The following is a 21283-nucleotide window of genomic DNA, read 5'->3' on the forward strand; positions in this document are numbered from 1 at the left end:
AAAACCAAAATGCAGATAAACTCCTTGTTGTTACATAATATGTTTCAAAATGCAAGATCAAATATAGTTTATATTTGACAAAAATATACAAATACTTCTGTAGACTCATAATAAACTACTTGAAACCCTCAGCATTAAACACCTGTCATACCATAAAATTCTAATCACCATGAGGCTGTTCCTCATCTTCAGAATACTAACCAGGTTTTTAGAGTGTTACAAACCGTACATAGATTTATGAGCTAAATACCTTTTAAGTCTATTCCTTGAACATCTCCTGGTGCAATCTGCCACTCTATGATGCAGTCTGAGCTGCTGGACACCAGACACCATTCGATCACATATTTAAGAATGTAACTGTTAGGAGCAGTCCACCCTACCCACAACTTGTCATGTTTAGGTAATGTTCTAAGATTCTTCACAGGAGCTGTAACGAAAGAAAAGAAAAAAGTGATCAATATTGACAGTTCTTCCACTACATATTCATGATAGGACCTGTTCTGGCAAATGTTGGTACTTCTGGGTTATTGTAATGGCAGCAATTTGACAGAACCTACATAAATGTAAATGCCATCTTCTGACATTTGGAGGTTTACACCTGAATCTTTGTATCAGAGATCCAAAAAGCAGTATTAGGCTATTCAAAACCCAGAAGTTAGACTCAGCTTCTCTATTCTTATAGACACTATGTTCCTTTCTTCCAAAAGAAGGGTCTATTTCAAGAGAGAAATCAGACTTAGAATGGGAATTTACAAGTGTATCAAACAGTCACACTCAAGTACCTTCCTGAGTACTTATACCTGATGTATAGTGTGTGTATATATAAGTAGATAGCATATATAACATCCAGGTCACAGCTGGATAAGCACATCCTGTGGTGGGTGAGCAACTGGCTCAGGGGTCAGGCACTAAGGGTTACAGTGATTGGGGTGACATCAGACTGGGGACCTGCCACTGGAGGGGCGACCCAGGGCTCCATCCTCAGGCCTGTGATCTTCACCATCTCCATAAATGACTTGGACTCAGGACTGGAAGGGACACTAAGCAAGTTTCCAGATGATACAAAACTGGGAGGAGCTGTTGACTCCCTCCCAGGCACAAGTTAGAGAGATGGGCATTCACCAACCATATGAAGGTCAACAAGGGAAAGTTCAGAATTCTGCACCTGGGATGGGACAACCCTGGATGTATGGACAGACTGGGGAGTGAGAGGCTGGAGAGCAGTGCCATAGAAAGGGCCCTGGGGGGCCTGGTCAGTGGCAAGTTGAACATGAGCCAGCAGTGCCCTGGCAGCCAGGAGGGCCAAGCGTGTCCTGGGGGGCATCAGGCACAGCATGGCCAGCCGGGCAAGGGAGGGGATTGTCTCCTCTGCTCTGCACTGGGGCAGCCTCACCTCCAGTGCTGGGGCAGCTTTGGGTGCTGCAGTATGATAAAGTTATTAAACTATTAGAGAGCATCCAAAGGAGGGCAACAAAGATGGTGAAGACCCTTAAGGTGAAGTTGGATGAGGAGCAACTGAGGTCACTGGCTCTATTCAGCCTGGAGGAGACTGAGGGGAGTCCTCATTGCAGTCTGCAACTTTCTTGTGAGGGGAAGTGGAGGAGCAGGCACTGACCTCTGCTCTGTGGTGACCAGTGACAGGACCTGAGGGAATGGCCTGAAGTTGTGTCAGGAGAGATTTGGGTTGGATATTAGGAAAAGGTTCTTCACCCAGAGGGTGGTTGGGCACTGGAACAGGCTCCCCAGGGCAGTGGTCACAGCACCAAGCCTGGCAGAGTTCAAGAAGCATTTGGACAATGCTCTTGGGCACATGGTGTGACTCTTGGGGTGTCCTGTGCAGGACCAGGAGTTGGGACTTTGAGATACTTGTGTGTCCCTTCCAACTCAGCTAATTCTGTAATACATACTATATGTATACCTTACTGAATACTTCCTCCTGGCTGCAGTACTACTTTGCTTGAATTATACCCTTAACTTATTAATCGAATAGTTTTAGAACTGGTGGGTCTCCCTTGCTGTTTACCTGCATCTGTCCATATGTTTATTTTTTTGCTTTCTATCCTGGCAGTGACAGCAATATGGGAGCACAGGACTCACAAATCAGCTGTCACAAACTAAACTCAGTACCCTGCTATACACAGACTGAATGTTCTGAATTCTTTACTAGGGACTTTCTGGTCTATATGGAGGAGAATTATGGCTCAGACACCAGCTTTATGTTCTCAGAACAGATTGTCAGCTATAACTGATTCTGTGTATTTTTTCAGGAACAAATATTAGGAAGGAGACATATGAGGAGAAATATTAGGAGATTGTCTAAGAAAAGGCTGGAAATAAGGATAAACCAGCATGTACTTACTATTAGTGCATAATGAAAAGAACATAATAAAAAACATGAACAGTAAGGAAATAGTGGAAACAGATGACAAAACAACCAGGTAAGATACTGAAAATGTGGAAGAGTGAGACTGGGACAAAGAAAGAAAGGAGTGGGAATGAGATCAGGAAATTAAAGGAGGAACGGCAGAATGGTATATACATAATTATATACCAACCCTTTGATCTTTTTTAAGAAATACAGAAAAATGCCTGCTATGCTAAGAAAAGAAACAATAGGGAATATAGTACATAGAAGCTCTAAGAATCAAAAACCAGCAAAACAACACACATATCGTCAAATGACTCTGTGAGTACACAAATCCACACATTCCCTGGTACACAAATAGAATAGTTACCAAGGCATGAGACTGTAGATAATTCTGTAATACTTTAATTAGGTGCCCATGTAAAAGGTATTATCGCATAACACTGAAGATTTCTTATAAAAAGGGGCATGTAGATATATTTGACATTGACATTACTGGGACATTCACCTTTTGTATTACTTTCTGGGATAAGTAGAACTGATGGAGGAGATGCCCCAACACTGTTACGAGCAATCAGAGTCACTTCATAAGTTCCTTTTGGAAGCTGTAATGTATGGTTGGTGCTGGTAACATTGTATTTCCCCAGTGGACTGGAAAGAGATGATTTATCTCTGATAGTCACTTCATACTGCAGGATTACTCCATTGGCTTCAAATGGCTTCAGTGCCTGTCAGAAACACATCTTTGATTGAGCTGATACTGAATATATGTGACATAACTCTTACTGTCCTTAAGGCACAATTAAAAAATAAGAGAACAAGACAAGTTCCATAGACCTGCATATTTAAAAAAAGCATAAATAACCTGTGCTCATTTCTATAAATCAGTAACTTCCAAAGCTTATTTCTGGTTTAAATACTCTTTTTCTTCGATCATACCTAGTGATTTCATAAAAGCTGTTCTGTGAGGATTGCAAAACTTGTTGATAAAACCTCTGTTTTACGTGACTTTACGACACAATGACATAAAAGGAATCTCACATCTTTGGTCGTGTTAACATGACAAATATGACAGTTTATGGACCAAAAGAAAGGAGGGGGTGGGGAGTGACCATAATTACATTCCCCTTCTCAGCTGAACTTAGCATCCAATTAGACACTGCAGCCTTACTGCACACAAACGTGGAGTGCTGTTTTTAACAACCCTGGCCTCTGCAGTATCTCAAGGCTTAATGGATTTTGCAGCTGGGCTATCGCTGTCCCGACAGTGTTGCCACGTCTTAGGTTACAGCAAAAGGCATGACATGAAGGTATGCATTGTTCAAGTGGCAGTTCCAAATCCACAGAAGGACAACAAATGAGGAATCTGAAAGTGTATTCTGTGTATTTTAGGGCACATATGAGCATCAGTTAAATGATGCCCTTTACATCTGTACTTTTCCATAACTAATTAGTATAATAAGAATACTAAAGTCAATTCTCACATCAAAAAAAGCTGTACTATCTCTCAAGGCTGTTGGGTAGATTTTTCGACTTAAAACTCATGCTTTTAAAAGAATGCTCAACTCCTGCAAATTAGTTTTACCTTCCACATTAGATGCACAGTCCAGGAAGCTGGTGAGTGAGATGCATCAATGATCCTCCATATTGGTGGTCCTTTAGATGGTTCTGATGAAACAAGCAATGCTTAATGGTAGAAATATTTTTATTTAATCTGTTTGAATTAATCTGTTGATTATCACTATATGCTTACTTTCTTTAAGGAAATAAAAGCATATTAAAAAGCATTTCCTTACTTTCTCAATGAAAATAATGCTTGGCATACTAAGTGGAAAAACCTCCTGAAGAGATGAGCAAGATGCCAGTTCTGCTTTAAGTATACAGTAGCAAAACAAGTGCGAGTCACAATGGTGGGCATCTGCAAGATTAGGCTGAAGGTGACAATGCTGAATGAGGCATGATCACACCTACAGTATGCAGCCTGCATCCAGAGGCACAGCCCTGCATACCTACACCCTGCAAATTTTGCTACAGTCTGTATCCAACACTGTTCCTACCCATCAATATTGAGTCACCTAAAAAAACGGAAGTGCACAAGAGTTAACAAGGAGACAAATGTCTCCTGGCAGTAAGACTCCCTGATTCTAAGAGGGCAACAGAACTGCAGTACTTTTGTACTACAGTACATTTTGGCATCCATACTACAAAAAAGTGGTATTTCCACAACAAATTCCACTTCAAAATAAAATTAACCTACCTTACAATATTTCAAAGTGGAATGAACCAACCAATACTACACTGCACAAAGCAATAAAAAGTGGCCAATCTTTTGTGAGGGTCTTAGCCCCAAGAGAAAGTTGATCTCAAAATGAATTATATCTTTAATGCTATAAGACTATTTTTGCTCAGAGTTCTTTCATAGCATTTAGTGTATTAATCATTATGAGGTTTTGGCTTTTAACCTCAAACACCCCTCAGTACCAAGTATACAGCTTGCCCCTCATCTTTTATGCTTTACATTGTGAGAGGAGAACTAGGAATTGAGGCAAAGGGAGCTCTTTTACTCATTCGAGTACCGGAATTTGATTCACATGAAAGAGAAGCAATTGTACATCTTGCCTAATAGAGATCATGAATCTAATGTGATCTGCCTGACTACATTTGCTACTGTAACAGCTTTGTTCTGAGACTGAAGTAAGACATGGGTACTTAATATTAGCAGTATTTTTGCAAAGCCAGTCACCACAGCAGAACAGCAATGCAACCTAAATAGGTAGGCAGTCCTGAAACCATCATTGCTCAGCCTGAGACAGAAAACACAGAAAATGAAGCTATACTATCATTAGGACCTGAAAAGCAGAGACAAGAATATTGACATATTTTACAATATCTCAATACCAAAGAAAGTAAATTTTGCACAGAACTAAAGCAATGCCATTATGCATACAAATTCCACTTTGTTTAAACAAAAACTACAGCAATCTATCTTATTTCTTATCTAAGATGACAAATGAACTCAATCAGGATAAAAAAGGAAGCATTTCCAATCTGTTTTAACAATGGAACCTGCATTGGTTTAACTTGATGTGCTCTGAAAGGCTGCAGTGAACAGACTGCTCAGAAAAGACATGCCTTAGAAGGTACTGTGGGACACACAGGATATTACAGAGACAACACCACAAAGGTGCAAGCAGGAAAAACTAACGCACATTTAAAAAACAGAAAAATACCGAGCAGCTTGGCACTAAAGCTAAACAGCTATCACAAAGTATTCATTGCAATTGGACGTAAGAATAGATTTCCTACTAAGTATTAAGTGCATAACACTGGCTCCCTATTGGGTAGCATCAGCACAAGCCAGAAACAAAACCAACCTTGCAGGCTATCAAAGTGGAAAACAAATGAAAATGAGTACATTGGTAAAGCTTAAAACTAAACCAGAATGTCTTATTTACATGCTTTAGTGCATAAGAGGCTACACTTACCGTATGTATTACTTTATATCATTGCTTTACTAAGTTTGTGAGGAAGTCTGTATGACTAAAATCTTCTGTTCACCTATGACTTTTACTGGTCTCCTTAACACGAAGTTGTTCATAAACTAAGGCAGCTGGTCTACTAAGAAAACCTTTTCTAACAGGCAGGATAACTTCTGTTACAGAGAATAATCTTCAGAATAAAAAAACAAGCATAAAACCTAGATCTCTTCCAGAAGAGACTCTGAGAGTACCATTTTCTGTGAAGAAGGCTCTTCTTCCCTGCTGCCCATACTAGCTGTTTTCAGGGAGCACCTACAGATCAGATTAATGGGGAGCTATTCGAATGCTCCTTGACATGCATAGGTCATGCTGAAAGTAACTCAGGAGAGCTTTGTTGCTTATACAAGCAAGCAGATCAAGCAAGGATACACCATTTCAGCTGGCCATTGCCAAATTGCTGAGCACTCACACACTTTGGAAGTCAGTGACCTACTTTTATGTATTACTTACGATCTTCAGTGGTAATCCCGGTCTTTTCTTCACTCCAGTCACTCCAGTAGCCCACTCCATCTTCCTTCATGCAACGAATGGAAAAGGCATACTCTGTGTAAGGTCTGAGCCCTTGAACACTGAATGAAGTTCTTGGGGAAGCTGTATCTTCAGAAGGAACCTGCAAATGTGAGAAAGATTTTAAAGGCACTGATCAAAATACTGTAAAGCTAAGTTCTGTGCTACTGCAGCTGTCATTCAAGAAAGCTCCCCACCACATACACACCTAAAAAACAAGTTTTCCTTCCCTCTCATTTCCAGAAACTTCAATTCTCAAACACTGTTTGGTAAGGGTTCAGTCAGAGTTGTTGGTCTTTACCAGGTAAAAGAACATACATACACTAGAACAGTTACGCAGCTACCTCAGGACAATCTCATTCTCTTTTTTAAAAATTAGCTTACATCTCTCTCCTTCCTTCCTATAAAACTCTGCTGCTTACTGATCTGTAACATCCTGCCTCACAATTCAGAACCTAGCTAGGTTACCTGCTTGATTACTGATTACAAAATTATTGGTTACTAGAAGTTAAAAGTCCAGGATCATTGCTTCCACTGATCCAGAACAGTGCTTCTTCAGTGAAATTGGAAATAGTTTTAGAGCAGCTTATAGTTTTGCCAATAAATTATTTTCACAAGCTCTTTCATTCATCTTAGGTGAGCAACCAAATGCCAGAAAAGTATTCTTAGTGCATATATAGGGAAGGAGGCATGGAGTAGGTAACAGACACAAGTAGGTACACACACTGACTCTTCACGTTATTCTACTTGTAACTAAGGGCTTTTTACAGTGAGGACCCCTGCAAAGGGAATGCCTGCAGATTAAACATAAATGTGGGACACTTTAAAGGTTAATCCTGAGGGCAAAGAATTATCAAAATAGTCCAATTTTACCACAGCTAAGCAAGTTCACCTGATTTAAAAGCTACTATTTCAACGGTCTTGGGCATATATTAAAAGGGCAAGACAAGTTAGGAGAACTTGTCCTATTTTCCTATCAGGACAACATATCCACAAACCCAGGAGTTGCAGACAAGATCGTACAGACCAGTGCTTTTTAAAATATCCATACAGGTGACCTTAACAATAGTTGCTGCATCTAAAGCCACATTAGTCACAATGAGCTGTGTTATGCTACTTGCTCCAAACACAGTATTTTGGTAAAATCAGAAGCAGACTTCCTGCCAAGAACTCACAGAATTCAGAATACCTTTGGGCCTCTGCTGGAGTACTACTGCTCTGAGAGAAGGCTTAAAGTAAGGAAAAACTGAGGAGCTATTAGAAATATATCCCCAGATTGATGTAGAAGAAAAAAAAACCCACAGCTCTTGATAAAAGGAACATATCATAGTACATTACACTTAAGTCCTACTCCTTACCCTTTTCCTATTCTTGACTGCATCACACTTGAGGAATGTACACAGGGCAACCAGATTATACCAAATTTCACAATCATTTAGGTTGGAAGAGACCATTGAGTCCAATCATATACTTGTCACTGCTAAATCCACTCCTGAACTATGTCCCTGAAAGCCACATCTAGACCTTTTCTAAACACTTCCAGGGATGGTAACTAACTCTAAATGGTAATTTCCCTTGACCAATCCTTGACAATTCCTTCCAGGAAGAAATTTTTCATCTCATCCAGTGTAAACTGTCCCTGGCACATCTTGAGGCCATTTCCTCTCGTCCTGATGCTTGTTCTTATTACTTGGGAGAAGAGACTGACCCTGACCTTACTACAACCTCCTTTCAGGTAGCTGTAGAGTGATAATGTCACTTCTGAGCCTTCTTTCCTCCAGGCTGAACAATCCCAGCTTCCTTGGCTGTTTCTTGTAACACTTGTGCTCCAGATCCTTCCCCAGCTGTGTTGCTCTTCTCTGGAAATGCTCTGCTCAACCCCTCAAGGTCCCTCATGGAGAGAGGGGCCCAAAACCAGGACTCAAGGTATGGCTTCACCCGTGACAAATACAGGTGGACAGTCACTGGTCCTGCTGGCCACACTATTGCTGATCCAGGCCAGGATGCCATTGGCCTTCTTGGACACCTAGGCACACTCTGGCTCATGTTCAGCTGCTGTCACCAGCATCCCCAGGTCCTTTTTCACTTTTCCAGCCACTCTGTCCCAGCCTGTGGCCCTGCTTGGGGCTGTTGTAGCTCAACTACAGGTACAGTAAATGCTAAAGAACATCCCAGCATGATACAGTTTTTACCCAAGCTTTAAATGACATTTAGATCACTCATGTTTCACATGCATGGGAAGACAAAAATTCATGAATGTTCAGTATGTCACATGTGCAGAATAAAATTCAAAATAAACATTCTGCACTGTGACAGGAAGGACAGCAGAAAAGTCCACAAAGATATGAAAAAGCCACTGTACTCAGACTGTGCCAAAAAATACCTAAATCACAGCCTTCATGAACAGGCCAGATAAACTTCCTTGGGTGGCCATGTAAGACATAAGGAAATAAAGGTGAATGCTCTGAACTGCAACAGAGGGAACTGCAGTTCGACAAATGGCTGGGTTACAGCAGAATCATGGCAAGGGACATTAGTGGTATTACCTCCATCCAGCTTGTGTCACCAGTGATCCTATAGCGAATATTGAATTTCAGCCTCATCACAGCATCTGAAATCCAATTCTCCCAGGAAAGCTTCAGAACAGTAGGTAGTATTCCTGAGCTGACTGATACATTCTGTGGAGATAGTGGTTTAACTAGAAGAGAAGAAATTAAAGTCAACTCCACAGCTGTACTTGACCATGCCTTTAGAAGCTGGCACACTATGTTGCAGCACTACTATTAAAGCCTCTCAGGACCTGAAATGGCTGCTACTTTACACTATTTTCTAAAGCAGAATACTCAACACAAACTTGCTATCTGAATTGTGATGGAATCTCACACCATCCCTTTGCCCAGCACAGTTCAAGTTTTAGTCAACAACACTTACGCAGTGTTAATTTTTATAGTGAAGAAACATTAACATACCAATTCAGCAATAAGCACAGAAGCAGCAGTAATGTTCTATTAGAGCTTTAAGGGGCATATAGTTACCAATGTCGATGGGATCAACAACAAGAGGATCAGATTCAGCCTTCCCAAGTGCATTTGCCGCTTCTACCCAGATCTCCGTGTTAACAAAGAACTGAATATCAGTAACAGTACAAGAATTGTTTACACCTTTTGGTATACAGTCAGGAAAGACCTCTTCTGGCCTAAATAAAAGAGAAGGAAAAAAACAAGATACAAAGCGTAAGTTTGGTTTCCTTTAGAGAATATTTTAAGGTAGATCAGACTGATCAATCAGTTTATCTTGCATGTTTACCCCCTGGTTTAACTTTGTAAGCAGAGAGAGGGGAAGAAGTGGGAATGGCTTGTTCAGCCACAAACACGTGATTGCATTAGAATTGAACAAAACAAAATCTCTTGACTTCCAGTCATGTATCTTCAAAAGCACAAGTTACATCACTGTAATTAAATTTGTATAAAAACCTGACTTGGCTTAAAAAAAGAAAGAAGATCAAGAACTGATACAATTAATCAAAAGCAACATGGCCAGTAATGAGAATGCATTAGAAAATGTAGTCAGTGCTACCCGCATATCTTTCAAGAGTACAGTGTTAGAGGTGCAATACATAATTTCTATTCACCATCTTCTGCTACACTAACACCAGATAGAAAATGTTAATGCTTTGCAAATTTCCTGATGCCCCTAAAACTATCTGTACATACTTCCTACTACAACTGTTACCAAAACACTTCAGCAGAATGGGGTAGCTGGAAAGCTGTAGGCAATCAATTCCTGTTCCCAGAGCAGAGCAACAATCCTGTTAACTCCACTTTAAACTATGAGAGACCCTCCAAAGAGTTTGGAAAGTAACTTAACTTACTTTCACAGGAGAAATACTTTGCTGAAGCTTTCATGTTAAGATTAACTCAGAATAGTGTTTGTCCACAGTTCCTATCAAGTGCAGAGTAGGTAACACCTCCACAAAATTCCGTCATTTTATATTAGTTTCTCTACTTAGAATCATAGCATGGTTTGGATTGAAGTGGACCTTTAAAAGTCATCTAGTCTGATCCTCCTGCAATAAGCAGGGATATCTACTTGTTTAGAATGGGATAGAACTGTCAACCTAGAAAAGTGTAAAAATTTGGGTACAGCCCCCTATTTTTAGATGCATTGTACTCAAGCCACACTAATCATGTATTTGAATAACAGAAAAATATGAGATTCTTGTTACTCCAAAACGAGTTCAGCACCAAAACTTCAGGTCTGACTTAGAATTACTTTGAATGCCAACTTCTTTAACTCTTCCCTTCCCCCTCAAACCACAGACAGCAATGCTTCAGAAAACTGGACTTATGGTAAGAACTCTTCCAAGGTATCAGGAATTTCAAGGAATGTTGGTTTAGCACAAAAATATTCTTCAGAATTATTCAGATAGTCTGTATAGCACTACTTACCAGCTGTATCTCAACCTGAACTCAGTATCCAGGAATGTATGCCTTCCAGGGTTCCAGGTACAAGTCATAACATATGTGAACCTTGATATCTGATGCACAATGCAACTTAAATTCTTGGGCTTCTCTGGGGCCACTGTACAGAAAGAGTTAGCAGTAATTAATCTGTACACACACTTCAGTCCAGCAAGAATCATTTTAAGTGTCCCACTTAAAGGGGGATTTCTGTGAACACTTAAAGAGAGATTTCTGTGAACATCGGAAGCATTTAATTAATTTTTTTTCTAAAGGATGTGGCAAAAAGTTCTGGATACCATCCTGCAATCAAAGCCAAGAAACTTAAATAGCTGCCCTGACAAACAGTAGGCTGTATAAGCAATAAGCACCTTCTAGTAAGGAACAAGAAAGATTTCTCATTCTGAGGCAGAAAACCTTATATTAACCATCTCTCAACTAAATATATTTTAATTCACACAGAAGAAAAATAAATTAGTAACCACTACTGAATTGGCATATGGTGACTTTGCCAGTAACTGGAGCTCTAAAGGCAATTTGATAGGTCTGCTCTCCCCCAGCTGAGGTATGAAAGAAGTTTGAGCTGCAAACCCATACAAGAAAGCTTAGGGATCTTCATCAGTGCACTGTAGGGTGTAAGGAACTTCTTCAGAATGCAGCAAAACTATTTTCTTTCCCTTTTAAACTCAAATTATAGCACACACAGAGTTTGTTTCTACCTCCTATATCACCACTATTTACAACAGTATAATGTACTTAGAGAATCTTATTTTTTTCAACCAGAGTGCTAGTTTCAATAGAACAACCTTATGAAGCTTATTTCTTTCTTCCTGAATAATTGTATTCTTCTAAAACCTGTTTCTAGCCTCATTATTTATTTTAACTGAAGTATCAAAATACAATAGCTTTAAATATAAATGCATCTCAAGACTTGTAACATGAATTAAAAATGCAGAATGTCATCTGTACTGTCATTCCATTTATAATCTTAGCATATTTTATCTGTCCTCACCTTTCCATATATTTTACCTCTTAAAAATATTTTTTATTTTATCTTTCCTGGTAAAATATTTACTCCTCAGAAGTTGAAATGGAAAACATTACTTTCCTGTGAAAGCATTTTGTAAGTTATGCTAAAAGCACATCATTTTACATTGTGAACTCAAGCTGGCCTTTTGCATGCAGACCATTCAGCAACTGCAATACCTTCTGCCATCACTAGGAGACAACATAATTCATCAGCCATAAAATGCAGTATTTAGGACACTTCAACACCTGTCTTATTAGCAGGACACCAAGTAATTACAAAGTAGCATATTAAGTTATTCACATGGCTTTCTCAAGACAGTCTTGTCTAAAAGAGCACTTACTCTGAACCATGCAAGTGCTACCATTCTAGAACAAAGAATGTTTATAAGTAGCTAAAAGTATTTTTTTAGGTATAGAGGTAAAATAATCCAAGTATGTTCCATCCTTAAGGCAATTCAGGTTAGCTTTAGTGGTACAGATGGACTACATATTTCTCAGTCCATTAATGAAGAAAACATTATTTTCAAAATGTTAGTATGAAACCAGGACGTATCACCTACAAGTATTTCCTCCAATTCTGATACAGAAGCAAGAAGTAAGGACAAGTTAATTTCCTACTATCTATTTCAGTTAAATCCACATCTTTATTCTGTAATTCAAATCTGCCGCTTCAACATCTGTTGTTCCATTTTTTTCCTATTTCAACACTGAAATACTTCAGACTACTTTCTATTTTTCAGGAAACTTTATTCAGTGCATATTTAACACTTGTGGTGGCATGTAATTTGACAATATTTTTACTCAATTATCCATGAACTGAGGAATGAAAATAAGTGCCTCAAGATATGCACACTCTCTATTTGCATTTTCCCATTTCTCAGAAGCAATTTTTTTAAGACCAGGGTAAAACATAAAAAAAGGTACTCACAGCCTACTGTAACTGTAATTCCATAAATGTTCTGTTCAATCTGTCCATCTGCCAAAATGTTGCATGTCAGAGGAGTAGCTAGTGAAGAAGTGTCATTGAATGTCACACTGGAAACTGTTCTGTTTATTTCACGATACTGTTCTTTAGGTACCACTCTATTTTTTATCTTCCAGATAATCTGATTGGCATAGATATTGCCAAAGTCAAGACAACTCTCATTCAGAATGCATAATGCTGTGAAATTGGAACCAAGGGCCAGTACAGGCGACTCCGGGATGATGTGGCCACATGACTGCACAAGTCCACCTGAAGCTAAAAAGAAAATTAATTTCACATTTACTAAAAACTACAGAGCATTCCCTAATCACTATTGCTAATACATCACTAGTGCAATGTTAAAAACACTATGTGTGTTCTAAGCAACAAGTTCAGTAGTTATTTGACAATTAAAAAATTGAAATGCATTAGTAGACCACCAAAAAGATTTAAGGGGAAAAACCAGCGTAGTGTTCTTTAGGCTGTGCAAAAGCATTTTACAAAGCTAGAAAAGTTGTATTAATAAACAGAGGCACTTAGAGAGAGAGGTGAGTCAAGGGTTGCATGTTTATATCTTTTGAAGGAGGAAGTTATTATACTTGAGGTTACTCTTTTGATGAAAAAGTATTTTGATAATAAAGTATAAAGAAGCATATTTCTTAAGAAAGTTATCATAGGATAATTGGGATAATTGTGCACCTTTGTTGTGGTGAACTAGTGTTAGAAGACTAGGTGTGTCTATCCTGACATACCTTGCTTTCTGTCTCCATCCAACAAGTAACTAGACAAAAAGCAAGTAGGTGCTTCAAACATCTGATTTAACAAATTCTACATCCTCTTGTATTTGAGACACAGAACTCTTACCGTCAGGAGAACAAATATTCAACATCAGATAGAAGCCACAGGCCACCCAGTTCCACCTAGAAAACATGCTGCACAGAATTTCTGTAACAAGAGAAAAAATATATTCTTAAATTTAAACTATTACTCTTTACTTTAGATCAATGTCAAATTCAGATTTGTATTTGCTCTAAGATAACTTCTCACACATGCACATTTAATTTCATGGAAGTGTTTCTATCTTCTCACATTAGAATGGGCATATTGTTTCTATTTTCCTCACTGCTAATCTAGACAAAATCAAATGTCTACTGAACAAAACTGAGGCTGTTTAAAGCTGCTTTAATTGCAAGTTTAAGAAACGTTATCAGCTTTAGGTTTCCACACTATATATGAAAACAAACTTCACTGGTAATTCTGTGGGAGGTTCAGTTAGAATACAGAGCATAACACTGTGGTTCAGGTTTTAAAACATAACCCTATGAATTTGATTATGGTTTTCATACTTAACCTAACTTTCAAGGGCACTGATATAAAAGCTTCAGACAAGGTTCAGAACAACTCACCACAGAACTATATGTCTCATTCACAAGAGTGACTAAAAATACATTCAGGAATTACGAAGCACAAAGCTTCCATATCAAGAACTGTTGTCTACTATAAAAAGAGCACTAATTAATTCCTCAAAACTTTACAAGGGAGCTTCCAATTCCCCAAAAGCTGGAGCACATATTATAACATCATATTCATTTCTGTATTGCAACAGAGTTCACTTGTTCTCAAGTTTTGATATTTCCAGAAAACACTTTAGAGAAACTGAAGCATTCACACAGCAGCTTGCACCCCCGTTGTTCTGACGCCACTAAATCTGTTCTGGTTTTCTCAACTTGCAGTTTTAAAGCAGCCCTAAACTACTAAAAGCAAGTGACCATTCTCTACTAAGCATATGAGCTATATTATTTTTAGCTACATTTACGCATCTTTACAGGAACAAGTACATTGGCTTAGTAAAATAAGGCATTTAGTTCACAAGCTGATTTCTAGAAGCAGACTTCATTCTATTCTTACACCTAGAAACTAAACATAGGCTCTTTAGGTTTACTAAAATTTGAGATGACATGGCCTACAGCAACACTGTTTCTGAAGTCTTATTTTCCACTAACCTGACAGAACTTCTTTGGAAGCTAGTATTCTGAGCTTTACCCCATAAAAGGAAACTCAGTAAAAATTTTAAAGGAATTCACAGTATTCCCTAGACAGGAAAATTAATAAGCTACACTTATTATTATCAGAAGAAAAATAAACTGCAATTTATGACAGTAAACATGCCTTTGCTTTGATTGTATGTAATTTACTTAATAATAGTGACAGAAGGACACAAGGCATTTCACATATATAAGTAAAACTAGACACACATTTACGCATGGATCACTACCAAGCCAGAACCTCATTCCTTACACATCAACACAACTAAGCCATTTTTTCTTTACAAATCAAGATAAACAGTGTCGTGTAAAGAAAATCTCTATTCACAGGAACAACAACTAAATGAAAGCAGATCTCAAATATTTACAGCAGAGTCCTCGTAGGGTCCACCAAACTAAATGTCTTTCAGTTAGAATTAAAATAAAAGCCATCAGAATCACCCAGCAGTATCTTTATTTGCATCCGTACTTGTGAGTTCATTATTCAAAGCCCACCAAAAATTCCAGTATAGAAACTTTATAGTAGAAACATTGCTGATTGAAAGACTTGACAAACATATTAACAAACATTTGGTTGGCACTGGATGTTTGTTGGTTTGTTTTTTGACTAAATACCAAGTAATTTATCATCAGACCGTAGCTATATGGCATTGACAATCAAAAAGCTACTAATTTTTTCTATGTTCTAGTCAAGTACTCTCACTGGGCTGGATATAAAACCCATTATTGCTTTAAATGCAGTATGCATTTGGATATTTATTACAAGGGTAGAGTAAAATAACTATATCAATTGATTTTTGCTTATTTTGGATGTAAAGTGTCCAATATCTGAAAAATAAGATTTCTATTCACTCATTAATTTCTGCATTTAAAAATCCCAACTAGTTTCACAGATTTTTATAAATTTTTTATAAATTTGCATGGTGAATACAACCAAATTCTAAAGAGTATTCTCTTTTAGTTTAAATCACTAAAGAAAACCAGGACATAGAGATCTGCTTTAATGACCTGACTTAAGCTAACACTTACCAGAATACTGCTTGTTAACCAGAGCCTGTTGAGCTCTACTACAGATAGACCTTAGGATCTGTCATTTCAAGCAAGATTAATTTAAAGTTTATTTAGTCAGAACAACTTGAGTTGCAGAAGATCTGAAATTCATCAGAAGCCTGAGGGCAACTACAAGATAGGTGGAAAGAATCAGAAGCTCCGCTTCACTGCTAATTGCCAAAAACTGCAAAACAACAGCATAAGCACCACTCACACTGAAGGGGAAAGAATGAAACAGATGTAAAAAGGTAAAAAGGAAAGTTTTTAAAATGTTGTTGAATTTCGCTCCCATTTGCTATCATGATTCATGCCACCTCAGAAAAACGGGAGTGTCACCCAAGCTAACTATTACATCATTACAAAGTTACTGGTTTTCTTTTGGGACATTAATTATGAAAGTCAAACAGCATTTCCACAAAACTATCCACTGATTTTCACAGCAGCAGTTATTAAGTATGGCTCAGGTTAGTAAAAAAAATACTGCAAAGCAACTGAAAGAATAAACAAATAAAAAGCAATAACCAATAAAAGTAAGCAATAATGCATAATTATCATGTATTTTGTCCTAAAGTATGATTTTTCCCACTGGAAATTAAATTACTATATTTTCAAATAAATGCCATTTCTATATTCAACTGTCTTCCAGACTTGAAAACAACATTTCAGCTGTTCAGAGCAGATTCATTCACACATAAGAGACTGAAGTCCAAATCTCTACTACTTTCGAAAGTTTAGCAACTGTTTTGAGGCAGCAGTGAAGCCCTCCACAAATCATACTACTCAATTCCACTGCAGTAGGCTCCTGAAAGACAAGACAACAGAGCTTTATGCTCCATCACCTGCAAAGAAGAGTTAAGTGGAAAGCCCACCCACCTACAGTATGGGAACAAAGCAGTTGAAACTGTAGTGTCAAAACCATGCCACAATTCAGCATACATCTGCTTTAGGCTGTTCTGATGTATTTTACTTACCCCCATCCCCTGCTGATCAATGCAGTTTGAAGAAGATTGAAGCTACACACCTCCAAACCCACAAACGGGCTATTACAATCCCTTCTAATGTGTGCTATTTTAAAAAACATTAGTGTCTCTGGCTTTTACAAGACTGATTCTTAATTGAAATTTAATTCTAGGGAAAAGATCCAGAGTTACACTAGACACTTCCATCCATCTTGCCTACATGAAAGCCATAAAAGAAATGAAAATAAAAACCAAAACGTGGGACTTAAACTGAACAAAAGCAGCCATACTTCATATTAGAATGAGGAAGACACTTCTATCCAAACTAGCATTTTCTTATCTGAGTGTGTAAAAATGCTCAGGTGAAGACAGTGCAGAAACCCTGCATATAAGCTACACCAAACTTTAAAAGATAGTGCCATCATTCAACAGAAATGCTAAACACTAATTGTTCACCATTAACGATTTTAAGCCAGACTAAGCTGTTAGTCTAGACAACAGAAAACTCCATTTCTTTCAGTCACTATGCACAGCTCAACCCAAGTTTTATGCTTTACAGACTAGTACAGTGTATTAAGTATCTAAGGTGAAAGCTGAACCTGATGCTGAACTAACATAGCAGCTAGTCAGTTCAGATGCTTTTTATTAAAAACAAACAAAACCAAAGAGCCAAACTAACACTTTTATCTATCCTATGTAGTTGTTGTGAATCACTGAGTGAAGAGGCAAGAGAGACGGAGAAAGAAGCTGACTTTAGAAGTTTGTCAGGTTGTTCTCATAATTTAGCAGCAAAAGATCAAAATCCATCAAAATGCTACTGAATAAAACCAACATGGTCGATTTAGAATGCTGCTGGTGATGGTCCTTAACTCACAGAAAATAAATTACCTCAAAGAGGAAAAACCTGTTAAAATGCTCTTATTATTTCCATGAAGACAGACTTATAAAACTCATGCCATAAGATCACCCCATTTAATCTCCAAATCAAATGGGACTTCCATTATTCTTCATATCCTGCAGCCATTTTGAAAGGAAAGCACTAAGCCTTTATGCCTAACCCATAAACTGATGCTTCATGCAGTGTCCTATGAAAAGCTAATAACAACCCTAAAATCATACCTTATTTGCACAAAGTAGCAACAGTGTTGAGTTTTAAGATTAACCTGTGACTAACAGTTTGTGAAGAAGTATCAGGCTTTAATGCAAAACAGGTATCACTACATATTCTGAGCAAAAGAGAAATCTTAAAAAATAATCTTATATCATGAATCATGAGATCTACCCCCAAAAGAATACAGGCATACGCCATATAATGAGTTATCTCTCCATTTCAGAGAAGTGGCAATTCCTGTCCAAGTGACCTACAAATCACAATGTCAGTTGAAGAAACTATAGCTAAAATAAGATGTACTTGCCAGCAAAGCCAGCTTGCAAGTCAGGAAGCACAGATAACACCACAACCACCACAGGAAGGTGTTCAGTCTATTAAGGCTCATCATCACATCAATCACAAGAGACCAAAGGTTGATGGAAAATGGATTTCCAGAAATTCCTCAAAAAATTAAAAGCTCTGTTTACAGCTTCAAGTGGTAATCTCTCACTAGAAATCCACATAGCTCAGGCAGACAGAACCAGGGATGCTTCACAAAGCAGCTGCTACTCAAGATTTTATAACAAGCCAGACCATACTTAAAGCCATCTAAAAGCTGTAACTATCCTCAAGGAATTTTGATTACTCAAACAGTAACTGCTTTCTAATTAAGCATATTTCATCTGCAAGCTTCCTTCCTTCCTTCCTCCAAGCTTCCTTCCTTCTTGGAAATATTTATGAGAGTCACAAAACACCAGACACCTCTAAGGGAAGCACACGAAAATATTACTCAACATTATATGAACAGAATATTCTGAAATACATTTTCTTATTTAGAATTGCTACATACAAATGACATCTCTATCTCTTTCACCATCTAAACAAGTAATTTCTCTACATTACTTATTCCTCTGCCTCTAGAAGGAGGCTTAACCCTAGAGTTTTAGTAGAGCCCTCAGAATAAAAAATAAAGAGAAAAAAAAGAAAAGAAAGAAAGGTTCACAGATTAAAATTACTGAAATACCTAATTAGAGACACCAAATACTTGTTTGCAATAACCGAGTTCTTTCTGGTACCTTCTTAAAACCATAAATCACTTCCTCTGAAATACTTCAGAATTTTCTCACAGCTAGAAAGTAGTTTCAGTCCAAAAATCAAATTAATTTATACAACTGAATGTCTTAGCACTTCATGTTCTCATTTTGCAGTCAAACCTTCCAAACTGATCACAAGCACTGCTGCTTCTCTAATCTAGACAGTTGTTGCTAATACAAGAACAACAGATGAAAAAAATGGCCAAAAAGTTCATTGAATTTCATATAATTGTGCTAGTGCTAATCCTCCAGACAAGCAGCACAGGAAACAGTGTATCTCCATTTTGTGTACTCGCTTATAAATGTGCATGTATCTTTCCCCTCAGCCAAAAATATTTATCTATTGACTTTACTTGAAGCACCATATTTCTAGACATATAAACAAGATCCAAATAATTACTTTGAATGCTCAACTTCTAGGAAGTAACATCAAATTTTCATCATCCCCACTTACATTCTTATTGTGCTACACCAACATACAGATAAAAAAATCTGTTAAGTTCCCAAGTTACATGCTTTCAACAGTATATTTTACATAACTATTCTTCTGAAAATAACAGTATACAGGAAGTATAACCGTTATATTTTTATAGAAAAGAGAGAGAAAGAAAAAGACCTTAACCCCCAGTTGTATCCAACCTTTTCAGGTTGTGGACTTCCTTGCCCCCTCCACCCTTCTGTGACAGGACAGATCACTAACGACAGAACTATAACCCCATATAGTTCCACTACGAGGTTTCTCCTGCAGAATGGCTCAGTAGTAACAAGCAGCCACCAGCTGGCAAACCCCTAGTCAGCCTGAAACACGGAAGAAAACTGAGACTGGGAATTATTCCCCTCAATCCTGCCAACACACTTGGCAGACGGCTTTCCTTTGTGCCTCAGTTTCATCATCTGAGACACTAAAATAATGATGCAGATTTTTTTTAGGGAAAGCATCAGAACCCCACTACAGGGATGACTGGAGCTCAGGAGCACACTGGAAGTTACCAGACGGCCACTGTACCCGCTCCTCCCTAATTCCTCAGGGATTCCCCTCCAGAACTTGGACCAACAATAGGACGAAGTATGCGTATCTTTCAGAGTAGCAGTCTTCTACCTTCTAATCTACAGGCAACAAGAACAAACCACTTGAGGTGACAGCAACAAAACGCAAATCTCTTCATCAAGGAAATGCCTGCCGGTGGCACAGCCACGCTTATCTGACAGTCGAAAAAACCCGAGAGACCCGAGTCCCGCGAGGGTCGCGACACCTTTGCCAACTCAGACGGCTGGCACTAAGCACCACCGCTCCGGGAAAGAGCGCAGATAACCTTCAGCCTGACCCTCCGCGCCACGCCGGGGACAGGGCTGCGGATGGGGCACCGCGGATGGGGCACCGCGGATGGGGCACCGCGGATGGGGCACCGCGGATGGGGCACCGCGGATGGGGCCCGGCACCCGCCGGCCCAGCAGCGAGTGGCCCCGGGAGAGGCCATGTTGCGCTCTGAGCGCCACCGCCGGGCAGCTCGGCCGGCGCCCGCGAGGGCAGGCTGGACGAGACGAGACACCGCCGCAGGGCACGGCTGGCGATCGGCCCCGGAACCGAGTGGCGCAAGGCTGCCGTCCACCCGCCCGCCCCGGCCCATCTCCCGGTCAGCCCTGGACGAACGCCCCGGTGCCCCCGCCCGCAGCACGCGGCCCAGAGAGAAAGACAGCCCAGCACGACCCCCGCCGGCGGACGCCCCTCAGGGAGAGGACGCTGGGACAGTACAGGGGAAGGGGAACCCCGCAGACAGACGCACGCCCGCAGCCCTTACCCGGCGCCGGCGCCGCCCGCGCCCCGCGGCCGCTGTCCCTAAATACCGGCACCGCCGCCTCCCGCCATCGCGCCGCCGTCCCGCACGCGCGGCCCCGCGCCTGGTCACGCTCCCGCCCCGCCCCGGCCCCCGCGCGCCCCTCCCTCCTCCTCCAGCCACGCCGCCATTGGCCCACGGGCCCCGTGACGTGGCCGCAGGGGGGGCGCGGCTGCAGGAAGGGGCGGGGCTTCCCGTAAGGCGGGGGCCGGCGGCAGGATCTCGGGGGCGCGGGGGGCGCGCGCGGGGGGCGGGAGCGGCGGCGGGGGGCCCTGAGGGAGGCGGTGCCCCTCCCCCGCGTCTCTCCATCTGTCAATCAGCCGTGCCCGACAGCCGCCGCAGTTCT

General features: G+C 39.9%; 1 protein-coding gene across 1 annotated transcript in view; it reads right to left on the bottom strand.

The window, feature by feature from the left end:
- Window positions 1-20984, bottom strand: part of IL6ST (interleukin 6 cytokine family signal transducer) — a 33208-nt gene extending 12224 nt beyond the window's left edge. Inside the window, exons 1-10 of the mRNA XM_069002439.1 lie at window positions 20902-20984; window positions 13729-13809; window positions 12829-13140; window positions 10860-10992; window positions 9447-9607; window positions 8958-9109; window positions 6355-6514; window positions 3951-4033; window positions 2874-3093; window positions 251-427 (exon numbers count right to left, since the gene is read on the bottom strand). Of these exons, the coding sequence (XP_068858540.1) occupies window positions 251-427; window positions 2874-3093; window positions 3951-4033; window positions 6355-6514; window positions 8958-9109; window positions 9447-9607; window positions 10860-10992; window positions 12829-13140; window positions 13729-13795 (1465 nt within the window). The 5' untranslated portion in view covers window positions 13796-13809; window positions 20902-20984. The remainder of the gene's footprint in view (window positions 1-250; window positions 428-2873; window positions 3094-3950; window positions 4034-6354; window positions 6515-8957; window positions 9110-9446; window positions 9608-10859; window positions 10993-12828; window positions 13141-13728; window positions 13810-20901) is intronic.
- Between the last annotated feature and the right edge of the window lie 299 nt (window positions 20985-21283).

The sequence above is a fragment of the Aphelocoma coerulescens genome (genome assembly GCF_041296385.1).
Source record: "Aphelocoma coerulescens isolate FSJ_1873_10779 chromosome Z unlocalized genomic scaffold, UR_Acoe_1.0 ChrZ, whole genome shotgun sequence".
NCBI lineage: Eukaryota > Metazoa > Chordata > Aves > Passeriformes > Corvidae > Aphelocoma > Aphelocoma coerulescens.